At 40.4% G+C, this 12,935-nt stretch overlaps 1 protein-coding gene across 4 annotated transcripts in view; it reads right to left on the bottom strand.

Annotated features, from left to right (window-relative positions):
* Positions 1 to 12,935, bottom strand: part of COL11A1 (collagen type XI alpha 1 chain) — a 272,666-nt gene that overhangs the window by 110,133 nt on the left and 149,598 nt on the right. For all 4 annotated transcript variants that reach the window (XM_077332842.1, XM_077332844.1, XM_077332843.1 and 1 more), the window contains 4 exons: positions 9,010 to 9,063; positions 3,172 to 3,216; positions 2,525 to 2,578; positions 2,370 to 2,414 (listed from right to left, as the gene is read on the bottom strand). In XM_077332842.1, the coding sequence (XP_077188957.1) occupies positions 2,370 to 2,414; positions 2,525 to 2,578; positions 3,172 to 3,216; positions 9,010 to 9,063 (198 nt within the window). The remainder of the gene's footprint in view (positions 1 to 2,369; positions 2,415 to 2,524; positions 2,579 to 3,171; positions 3,217 to 9,009; positions 9,064 to 12,935) is intronic.

The following is a 12,935-nucleotide window of genomic DNA, read 5'->3' as shown; positions in this document are numbered from 1 at the left end:
CCTGGCATACAGGCCACCATATATGGCAAAGGTGTGCATACAAAAGAAAGTTAAAGGATACCATTGTAATGAGTCAGTGATTTTTTTTATTCAACCAAAGAAAATATTCGGTTTCAAGAAAGAAACACAGGTGATGCCTCATTAATACCAAAGTCAGGAAGAATCCTATGGGATCTCGTGTTTTGCCCACCTATGTCTATAAAATGCACAAGGTCCTTTCAAGCCACAAATTATGATGCCAGGACATGAAGGACATATCCTAGAAGTCTCACAGTGAAGTATATTACTATAGGAAAGGACTACTAAAAGCAAGATTCATTTGGGGATGAATTGGCCACATGAAGCTTGCCAAATTCTACCACCTGGATCTTGCATGCTGCTGCTGATCTGGACAGCACCACTTCCCAAACATTTGCTCAGCAATAGTTCCAGTGGGACCAGCCAGGTGGAATGCTTCTTTTGAGCCTGCCAGCAGCATCTCAACCCACATGTCTCTGAATAAACAGAACAGCCCTTGGGTTTTTGGCACTGTGAAGAATGTGGTGTCAATTAAGAAGTGGTGTGCAGTTCAGCAAGTCTCACTTGCATCTCATTTATCCCTGAATGCCCTGGAACTTGAAGATTGCGCAGAAACAGTGAAACCAAAAGAGTATAGATTATTTTGAATATTCTAGTCAACCTGAAAATCCCCATCTCAATGTAATTTATCCCTTGTGCAAAATGAGTCCATGATTTTCTTATCATGTCATTTCTTGTTTTCTCATAAATGTTTTCCTTTCAAGTATATTTTGTGTTAATATTACTTGTGTGCCACTAAATTATATGTAGACATTATGCATATAAATGACACACACACGGTAGACATAAATGCCACAAATTACCTATAAATACTATGCAACAATGGATTGAATCCAACATGAGAATTCTCATTACAGAAGGTTGGGTGATATTTGCTGACCTTTCTTATGCAGGAGCAAAAGGGGTGGGTGGACAGTGAGATGGAGAGATGAGGAATTCTCATTAAGCCAAAGGAAATGTCTCATATTTTTCTACACTGCCAATATTACAGAAACAGAGAACCAATCTATTCACATAAATACGTGTGTGAAGTGCTGTCAAGTTGCAATCAACTCATGGCAACTTCGGCAAGTGATTTCAAGGCAAATGAGAAGCAGAGGTGGTTGTCATTGTCATCCTCTGCAGCCATCCTTGGTGGTCTCCCATTCAAGGACCAACCCCAATTGGCTTCCAAGTTCTAATGAGATTGGGCTATCCCATGCTGCCTTCCCTCCCTTGACATAATTAATAACCAAACGTAATGCAGAGCTTTTGTTCATCCTTTGATGCACCTTGCTTTACTAAGAACAGCAAGTTACTTCTGAGTGGAAGATAGCATCTCACTTTTCTAGCACAAAAAAACGAGAAACGTCCCAGGAGATGCTGTGCTGATGCAGAGGGCATGGAGACATTTCTTCAGAAACTGCTATTATAATAGTGTGCTATCAGGTGGCTCAGTAGTTGCAACTCAGGACACACAATTCAAGACTGAACACACAATGACAGTTCAACAGCAACACTGAAGTCCACCTCTCAGTGAGAAGATGCCATTTGGAAGAGGAAAATGTCCTCTTGCTCTGAGATGTTTTCTCATTTTGTGCTGGCAGATGCTCCTTCTAACAGAAGGATAGATATAGTCTAATGAAGTTGCTCCAATGGGATGATGTCATATCAGGAGGGGATGATCCTAGCCCCTAAGAAGTTTAGCTTGGAAGTGTACAGTCCCTTGACCAATTATTTTGACCACTGCTGCCATAGTCAGTATACTAGCTACAGTGGGAAAATGTTGCCACAGGTGTCTAGATCAGTTGCCAGGTGAATTTTAATGTTCCAGATCTGTTCTGGTAACATGCCAGTCTATTAAACATTGCTAGCCTTGTTTAGAAAAAGAACAAGAATTCTATTCATTCTCCACATCTGACATTTCTACACTCAGTCTAAAACACACACCATTGAATTAAGTGACAAAATTCCCACTGAAATTGTTACAGAGAGATTTTAGCCTAATCCACCATTATAGTTTTAGAATATTCCAGTTATTCTTAACCAATGGCAGATTATCAAATAATGGGGACAAGGTTTGTCTTGAAGCCCAATAATGCCTGTAATTTTGGACTGATTCCAGTTTTCTTTTTTGGTTTGCAATGGAGAAATTATATGCAGATCTAGTAGAATATTTTATACATTTCTTGTTCCAACAATTAGAGTCATAGCTATTTAGATAGCATCCTGTCGCGATTTTATCATTGCCGACATTCTTTAAGGAAAACATATAAACAGTGGATAAAAATCAAAAGCCATTAAAGGGTTACCTTTTCACCTTTTCCACCCTTTAGACCACGAACACCATCTGCGCCCTATTAGAAAAGTGCAGCAACAAAAAAGTTACCAGGTTTTTAAGCAATAGTTTCAACATAAAAAAGAAAATGACTATTAAAAGTGAATTAAAAACATTATGTATGCATACCTTTACGCCACGAGGACCAGGATAACCAATTGGACCTTGAGGACCAGGGGGGCCCTAAAAGACAGTACATGTTCAAATGTCATTTAACCAAGTTTAATCTTCCCAGTGATCAAATTCAAATCTTAAATTCTCACAGGAAAATCTGGCAAAGGGTAACTAGGATATAACTAGGGGGAAGTCACCAGCCAGCTGAAGATGTTTCACCTAAGAGTGGAAATGTAGAAGTGGCAAATGCTTAGCAGAAATGGGTGGGAGTTAATTGATTTGTAATATATTTTTAATATGTTAAACATTAATTGGGTGATATGACCGTATATGGTCATATCAACACACTCACCCTTTCCAAAATGGCCAATGATGGGCCTGGAGGGAGTAGGAAGGGGAGGGTCCCCATGTGGGCATTTACACAGCTATGGTTCCCAACCATATTCTGCATGATCACACCACTTCTGGAGTTTCTCAACCTAGCTCTGAAATAGTGTGTATATCCAAGATTAATAGCTACTGAAGCAAGAGAATTAATTCCAGATTGGTCCTGTGATTCAAATTATCTTCACAGCTCTTTTAGGCCCTTCATTTAGGATGTACCAGGCATCTTCTTCCTCTCAGTGGAAGAAGGTTATACACACACACAAACATAAACATACCAAGGCACCTTTCTCTCCTGACTGGCCTTCTTTGCCTGGGTGACCCTATTTACAAAACATATAGGAAAAACACATTTTTAGCAACTTTATGTAGATGTATGAGACTTGCATGCAGTTCACATATAAACAAAAGCAGAATGGTTCTCAAAAACATTTTTGATATTAAAAAAAAAATTAAAAAGAGAGAAAGAATGATAGGCAATATACTAAACTGAACAACATACACAAACCAGTTTAATAGAAATTCCCTCTTCCCACGGATCCCTGTTTTAAAGTTCTGCTAAGGACAGCTGAAGATTTATTATCAGAATTTTCAGTAATTCACCAAGCCACAGTTTATTGGATTCTTGAGAGAAGCCAAGACAGTGAAAGTGATACAGAACCAATAAAAGTTGGTACAATAAATGTCAGAGTCCTGTAGTATCTTAAAAACTTGGTGTTATTAAGCTGCCGTATAATATTGATGCAACAGACTAATACCACTCTGCAATTAAAATAAATATGTCCATATCACTAAACAAAATCAGTTAAAATACAAGGAATACAGTCCATAGTTAAAAATGGGCATTAAGTTGTATAAGAACAAGCTATTTGGTTTCCCACTCGGCTCATGCTACTATAGAAAATGCTAGGGTCAGAATAAAGCATCTGGCTACAAAAGAAGCAGTCATGAGTCTTTCCCCCTTTTTCATAATGTAGTAAATGAGTGCCATAATGTCACTGTATTGTGAGTTTTCACTCCTCCTCCTCTCTGCTGGTCACAACTTGCAACATGATGCTGTCTAGGTATAGGCATGAACCAATGTTCAGGGAAGACATCTTTCCTGAACATTTACCAGCCTTTTGTCTGGTTTGGCTGTTTGCGCCATTTAAATCTAACAGCTGAGCATCACAGATCCACAGCTGACCTGTTAAACAGCTGCAAGCCATTCCACAGTCAGTTTCACTTTCCCCGACTTCCAAGCAGGGAGAAGCGAAATGCACATGAGCAAACTCCCCCTCACATCCCCGCTTCCTCTCAGACATAGCAAACCAAAGCCATGGGAAAGGTGGATCTGAACTGGGTGGTTTCATTCTGGGCATTTTTTGTTCTGTTTGGGACCACCATGAATCAAACTGGAATATTTAGGTTCATATTCAGCCCTAATGATGTCACATCATGCACTAGACACTGGTGGAGAAGACACAGGGTGCAGTTTTTGATGAACCCATGAGCCTAATTCTACCCTAACAACAAAATATGATTTCTATGGCAATTAGAAGAAAACTGCAACATTACATTTCATGTGGAAATCTCAACAGCTTTTTTTAAAAGCTATGGTGAATCAATCAAGAGATTAATCTAATCACTTTGACGGCATTACTTCTCTTCAGTGATTTTCCTTAGAATTGTGAATTGCTATTCATTTCTTGAAGCTGATGTTTTGTTTCAGGTCCAAATCACTTGAGAAAAATAACACAAGAGCATATAAAGCACTCAAGAGTTTCCTAATTCAATGCATTTTCTCTAGAAGATGTGAATTGATTATTTTTATCTGTCATCGAAAATTACGCTAAGCACACCATTAAGGTTATGACACAACAAAATGAAAGCAAACAGTAATGGAAATATTTTATAGCTTGTAGAAATCAATACGCTGGAGGAGGATTCCATTTGAGCTAAATCCACATGCAGCAGAAGTGAAGAATAAATCTTTTATTCGGTTATACATATAGCAACTTTCAAAGTATCATTATTATTTTTTTCTTGTGACTCACAGTGAAATCCTATGCAGTTACACCCATTTAAGTCCATGGACTTTAGTGGATTGAAAAGGGTATAACTGCTTAAAATTCCAGTGAGCCTCAGAATGTCCTGATGTATCAGCCAAAATCTTCTATCCCTTTTACTCCTTCATTCTAAGACATATGTTGGATTGTGTCCTCCATCCATTAATTCATCTGCATATGTGCACTTCTCTAGTCTATTTTATTTCTGCTTGCAAAAATTACAGGAGTGAATTCAGTTTACAGTAATAGCTCTCCTCAGGGAACCCTAGAACTGTATTTCTGTGAGTGGAGTTACTGATGAAAGCACAATTCTTAAAAACACCTTCAAAACCAAACTCCTAGTATTCTTTGAAGGAAGCCATGTGTGATGGACTGTGCTTTTAAAGCTCATAAGTACTGTATAAACATGTAATGGACTGCGAATGGTTAATGCCTCACAGAGCTAGAGAAGCTTTGAGAGACAGGCTGCTCAAATGGATTTATTGGGAAACATAAATTGAGAAGAAAGAAATCGGAATTGGCTGCTAAAGATCCATTATACACAGGGCTGGAAATCCAGGATGGCAGCAGCAGGGCAGCCCTGAAATGCAGCCCTGGCCCAGCACAGCACTCCAGAAGACCCATGACAAGGCAACATGGAATCTTCCATGTTCCCTAGATGCCACGGGTGCCAGCAGGGGCTGGATTGGGCCAGCGCCGTGCATAAGCGGAAGAGCTGGGACTTTTGGCCCAGCCCTTCACTCAACCTACTGTGTCCCTGGAGGGACACTGCATACCTCTGTTGGCTCTGCAGAGCCAAGGAGCTGACCGGGGAGTCCCTCCACCCCCACCTTGGTCGGAGAGCAGCATGTCACTCCCCACCATTATGTGGCGGGGGCCCCATTCCCCCACTTCCCATACTCCCTCCCCCTCTCCCCTCTTCACTGCTACTGCCTCCAGGCAGCATGTCGGGCTTTCCATCCCTGGCATTTGCGTGCATGCGTGCTACACTGGGGCAGCCCATACTCCAGGGAATTCCCTCCCCCGTGAGTACAAGGGAAGCGCCATGGCATGCTGCCCCATGCAATGCCTGACAGCATCCCAGCATGGTTGCTGCTGTACATTATGGGTCAAAGAGAATTCAGTTTAGTGCTGATGGAGGACTGGAAAGGTAGAAAGGAGGAGTGGGAAGTTCACTGAAGACCTCCATTCAGGCCAGAGAAAGGGGAAATAGCTTCTAGTTTAGAGAAGGAATTCCCTGCCCAGTTAAAAAGGGACATAGCTCTACAGAGTGCAGTGATCCCTGGTTTGTTTAGAGAAAGAATTGGGGTAATTGGTAGTGTATTCCTGCCTTCTAAACCTGAAGAGTGTCTAGCAGACACTGAAATTAAAGCCTCTCATCTCAAAGATTCTAAGACTTCATGAAAAACTTAAAATTCTTATTCGCTGAGAACATATGAACTGGGGTTTGTGAATTTACTAAGTTACTTTAGAGTTATAATTGATTCCTCTCAGATATTTTAGCCCTGATTCAAACCGACCTTTCCCCCTCCGCATTATTAAATAAAATATTTTTGTTTGTTTTTGAATTTTCAAAAGCCTTTCATGTGCTTTTCAGAAGTAAAAGTTTAAGAGTGGGATCTTGTCATTTCTCTCAAGTTCCTGGGCTGAGCAAGCATAAAACTATCATAATGTCACAAGGTGGGTCAGACAGCTATAAACTTTCAAATAAGAAGAAAATAGATGCTCAACCAGAAAGGAAGGGAAAACAGAGGATAAATCCTGCATGTGAGAGAGGGAAGAGGGTGAGATCCCCATACTATGACAATTTATTTGGTATAAAACTCAATTATTTTAAAGGTTCTTTTTAAAATCCAGTACTTGTGTTCTTCCTTTCTTTCTGCCTTTCTTCCTTCCCTTCCCCTAACCATTCTTTCATCTGAGGTCTATTTTGTAAAGATCATTTTAGTCCATTGACTTTTGTTTCATGCTGATCTTATGCTTGTTTTAAATACTTTTTATGCTTTTAAATACTTTTAACGCTTTAAAAGTAACAATTAGCACTTCAATTGAGTTCAGAAACAAAGTGAAAGTAGCGGAGACCTTTTGACACTGGGGTGATATGTGCATGGTCGTCAGCTATCACTTTACCATCTGCAGAAGCTTGCTCCACTGAAGTTTCTAAACATTACCAGAGCATATAGTCCACGGATGTATACACCAACGGACAGTAGCTTTCCCGAGCTCTTTCCCATCCCAAATGTCTAAAACTCCTCTACATGGAGAGACTAGCAACTGAATCGGGACCATGTACATGCAAAGAATGAACTCTGACTGAGCAATGATCTCCTTCCTACTAAAGTGCTATAACCTCATAGAATATAGAAAGCCAATCAATCATTCAATCACTTTTCTTTTGCACTGAAGTGTCATGATTGCTATCCTGATCATCCCTAACAACAGCGCAGGCTGCCAAGCCATGACACATGCAGGGAAAATTCTGATTTCACAAGTAGTAAAATCACTTTTGCAAGCAAGGGGAGGCATCACAGCTTCAAATGTGTGAGATATATTTATATCCATTTAGCGACTGCTTCTTCTGAACAAGCAAGGTGTGTGTCGGCCAAGAATTGGAGGAACATGCCAGAAGATATGTGGTTTTGATCAACTGCATTAATTTTATTTTGTTAGTTTTGAATGGCAGTTATTAGCACCAGAAAGTTGTGTTTTTAACAGAGCAACCCAAAGGACTCCTCACAATCAATGGGGCTTACTCCCGGTAAAATACTCTTAGAATTACACTGTAAATTCCCTAAAAGAATGCAGAGGTTTTGCATGCAAGCATAAATATAGTCTAATATTTAATTTAGTCCTCTCCTGATATTTTTTATTAAATCCCTTTGAATTTGTACTAGAATAAGGAAGTTATATATTTGAATGTTTTCAGCTTCATAATAGCTCCAATTTCTTACCTGCCATTTCAGACAAACTTAAGACTAGAAAGGGCTGCTGCGGACAAAATATCAGCATTCCCGGAAGAAACTTGAGCTCTTGAACTATTTCAGTCGGGTTTCCAGCCTGGCCATGGGGTAGAGACAGTGCTAGTCTCTCTGATGGATGACGTCCGACACCAGCTAGATCAAGGTGGATCAGCGCTGCTTGTACTACTAGATCTGTCAGCAGCGTTTGACACAGTCAGTCATGAGCTCCTAGCTCACCGATTCACTGATGCCAGGATATGGGGAACAGCCCTCAAATGGCTGATTTCCTTCCTCTGGTGTTGTGGACAGAGGGGAGCTATAGGAAAGAGGGTACCTAACCATCATCAGCTCACATGTGGAGTCCAACAAGGAGCAGAACATTATGGCCAGGATTCTCACTAAAACATCATGAAGATCCCACATCCAGCCGGTACTCCAACAACTCGCCTGGCTCCCATTTGAATACCAGATTAAGCTTAAGGTTTTGGTAATCACCTTCAAGTTCATATGCAGTCTGGGCCTAGTGTACCTGATATCCCCAAAAGAGCCTTACCCTTTGCCACCTCCAACTGGCTGTGGATCCTCCAAAGAAGCATGTTGGGCCTCAACAAGGACCAGAGCCTTTTCAGTCCTGGCCCCCACCTGGTGTAACGAGCTCTCTGAAGAGATCAGGACCCTGCCCAAACAATTCCACAGGGCCTGCAAAAGGGAGCTCCTCCATCAGGCATTTGCTTGAGGCTAACCAATCCCAAAACATCTGTTGGTCCCCCTCAGACACCCCCTTTCATAACTGTCCAACCCAAGGATTTTCTCAATGTTACAGTTCCTGTTAAAATATTGTTCTGGATGCTATGTTACATTATGATTGTTATATTTGTTATAATGTTCTATGTAATTACCCTATCACATTCTACATAAGCCACCCAGAGCCTATGGAAGGGCGGTATAAAAATTAAATAAAAAATAGAAACATAGAGTTCAAATAAAGAAACTGGCTATGTTTTATGATTTAAGTTTCCAGCTATCAATGATGAACTTTAATTGTCATAATTCATGAACATGAAACTGCAAAAGTGACTTAAAATAATAGAAAACGTGTACTACTTACAGGAGGGCCATCTGCACCGGGAAGTCCAGCAAGGCCCGATTTGCCCTGCGGTCCCTGAAAAGAGATAAAGGGACACTTTTGAGACTCCAGTCAACAGATAAGAAATCACAAGTGACGACTGTCAACAGACAGAAGATTATTTATGAACAAAGAGACCACAAAAGCTGTATGAAAACAAGAAGATACATCTAGCAAGCTCATCACCCAACTGAAAGTTCAGAATTCATTGTCTAGACTAGCCTTCTCAACTTTACTGTTGAGAAATCCCTGAAACATCCTACAGGCTTAGAGAAACCCCAGAAGTGGCACAATCATGCAGAATATGGTTGGGAAGCATAGCTGTGGACCCTACTTCCAACCCCCTCCAGGCCCATCATTGGCCATTCGGGGTGTTGACATGACCGTATATGGACATATCAACCAATAAATTCTCAGCATTTTTAAAAATATTTAAATATTATTTAACTTTCATCCATTCAGGAAGCCCTTCCAGGGCCATCAAGAAACCCCAGGGTTTCATGAAACCCTGGTTGAGAAAGCCAGATCTAGACATTTCCTCAATCCATAAGCATTTGAAGAGTTATCATGATTCATAACAATATGATTATCTTGCATGTACTTTTAATTTAAAGTAGAATTTGTATCATACGACAATGCATGTCTAGGAATATTAAATGAACAGCTGGGATTGGGTGGATGTTGACATATCTATGTGAGGCTTAAGAATCTCTGATACATTTGTGACTGTTTGAAAGCAGATATGTATTTCCTCAGTTTTCAGATATATGCTAGTGATTTAATCATATTTAAGCAGTTGTTGCCAGTCATCAGAATAGTCTAGATTCTTTCTTCTGGGGTTGCAAATATTCACATGTGATTAGGGTCAATCATTAAATTTCACACATTCACTGTGACACACTTTATGTTTAGCTATATTACCCACACACATAAAATCCAAAAGCAAAACAAACATACAACATACAAACAGAACAATAAAACTGTTGGGCAGCTGTACAAAAGATGCTAACAGGTGAAAGCTAGCTATTTTCCTTAGTCTTTGAAAGATGCACAAGTGATCTCTTTGTGGAGGACATAACAAAACTGAATATGTTTTCCATTCCTATATATCTTATACCTGGAAGGCCACAGTTAGGGGGAGGACAGTTTTGGTGACAATCATCATCTTCCCTCCTGCTATTTTTTGCAATGGTCAGAAAAGATATACAAAACAGTGGTGACGGGAAGCCAATCGCTGATCTCTTTGGCTGGAGTCATCCACATGTCAAGTACTCAAAACACCACCCTCATTCTGGACTGAATTACTGGCCCATGGTGATAAATTTAATTGGCCACAGAACAATATGGGATCTCTGGTTACTTGGAGTCTTCAAGCATAGACATGGTCCAAGAAAAATGATGGTGAAACAGCAGTGGGGAGAGGAAAAAAATAACTAAGAACAGCTGAGTGTAGGGATAAATGGTAGCATTAAGGGCTTTTGAGTGACTTGTTTGTTTGTCTAAAACTATTTTGGTGCCAAATGATGAATTGTAGAAATGTTTGATTCAGCCTTTAACATGGAGCAGAGCTTCCCTTTTTATTGAGGTTCAAAAAATAGAAGGCGCTTCTTAATATGCTTTTGACAGAAGCCATAAAGGACTTCCTTGTCAGTCTTCAGCATTCTTCATAGAATCATAGGATCTTAAAACAGAGTTGGAAGGGGTTCTGCAGGCCATCTAGTCCAACCTCCTGCTGATTGCTGGATCAGCCTAAAGCATACGGGATAAGTGTCTGTCCAGCTGCTGCTTGAAGACTGCCAGTGAGAGGGAGATCACCACCTTCTTAGGTAGCCCATTATATAGCTTAATTACTCTCTGACAATTCCCCCCCCCTGATATATAGCTGGTTCCATTCTACACATAGTCTAAAGCCACTGCTGTGAGTCTTATCCTCTGCTGCCAACAGGAACTGCTCCTGCTCTCCTCTAAGTGACAACCTTTCAAATACTTAAAGAAGACCATCATGTCCCTTCTCCAGGCTGAACATTCTTAAATTCCTCGGCCTTTCCTCGGAGAGCTTGGTCTCCAGGCCCCAGACAATCCTTTGTGCTCTCCTCTATTGGTTTTACCCTATACCAATAATTAAAACACGACAAGTTAAACCCAACATAAAATAACAAATTCTGAACACCTCTCTTCCCCACCCAAAAGATGCCTGTTATTCAAAGCCCATCAAAATCCCTGGCAAACAAACAGGCCTTTCAGCACCTCTGAGAGATCTCCAACAAGAGGAAAACCCCTCATATTTTCAGGGAACCAGCTTCTCAGAGCCATGATGGAAAAGGCCTAGGCTGTAAATGTGAGAACAGCAAACAGGAGGTAGCCTGAAGATGGCTTGGAAGTAGGGGGAAGCAAAATTGGCTGGTGGAATGGCTGTCCACCCATCAGCTATTAGGTTTAAAATGGCTGAAAGCCATTAAACTCATTGCTTTCACTCCTCCCTCACTTTGAAGTGAGTGGAAGGAAAATGGCCAGGTCAAACAGCTGCCATTTTCCGTCCTTTTACTTTCCTTTAATCTAATAAAGCTCTTTCGGTCAAATATCTTAAGCAGTAATGTACCCTCCTCTGATAAATCTCATCTTCAAGATTTTATATTCCAACAATAAAAAAACAAATAGAGACAGCAATAGTAGTATTAGATTTATCAGATAAAAGGAGTGAGGTTTAGGAATGGGCACAAACCAGTTCACAAGTAAAAAATTGGGACTAACTTGCCCCAGTTCAAGCACCTGAACATTTACCGAACTGTTGTTGGTTCAATTCGGCTGTTCAGGCCATTTAAACATAACAGCTGAACTGCAAATTCAGTCAGTTTTTCTTTCCCCTACTTAGTTACAGTTCTGGAGGGCCTGCAAGATGGAGCTCTTCTGCCAGGCATTTGGTTGAGGCCAGGCTATGGAAGAACTGGGTCCCTCTCCTCTAGAGGCCCTCCAGATGCCCTGACCATCTAGGGCAGAAGAGGTCCTCCCCTTAGGTCGGTTGGCAGTGTGTATTGGGAGTGCACTGGTGAGTTGGGAGGGAATAGACTGGACTATGCTGCTCAGATATTGTGATTTTAGTGTTGTTTTACCAGGGCTTTATTGGCCTGGGAGTAGCGGTCGATTTATTTTAAAAAATTAAAGAAAATATTAATTCTTCTCGGAATATGAATGATTTGACTTAAATGAGAAATTTGGATAATTGAAAAACAGTTTAAGGAACTGAAGGAAATTAAATTTAAAACATTTCAGAGAAATAATCATGAGGATGTTAGGGTCTATGACTGGGCACTCTTTAGATATAATGGAAGAGGAAATAAATTGTGTTCTGTGAGAATATTATGAACACTGAATCTGAGGAAACCATATCAAATGAAATGACCTCTACCTCCTCTATACAGAGTAAGAAAACCCTCTCCATTTTGAAAGGTTATGAGAGTTTTTTAGGCATGGGAAAACCACTGAGATCAGGGAGGAACTACACAACCCATCAGACAAGATAAATGGGAAATGAAAATTCTAGGTAGATAACTTTATGCTGACAATTTGGAAAATAGGAGTTTTTCTCCCACAAACTGGGATCAAAAACAGGATCAAACTTAAGTTTCAGATCCTGATTTGTGTGGAGAAAATTAAACAAAATCAGGAATCTTCTGTTCCTTCTGCTCAATCATAATTCCTGCTTAACATGTGCACATACACAGGAAAATAAAAAGGAACAATGGAGGATTCTTAATACAGAAGTTCCATGTTTTGAAACAAGGCAAAATGATTTGGAAACCAGTGTGCTGTGCAGTTAAACTAGGATTTGGGAGGCTAGGGTTCAAATCCCCATTTAGCTATGCACCTCATTGGGTGGACCTTGAGACAGTCCACCTAGCCTACTTCAT

Source organism: Paroedura picta, chromosome 4 (assembly GCF_049243985.1).
Source record: "Paroedura picta isolate Pp20150507F chromosome 4, Ppicta_v3.0, whole genome shotgun sequence".
In the NCBI taxonomy this organism is placed as follows: Eukaryota; Metazoa; Chordata; class Lepidosauria; order Squamata; family Gekkonidae; genus Paroedura; species Paroedura picta.
This window is presented reverse-complemented; position numbering and strand designations above follow the sequence as displayed.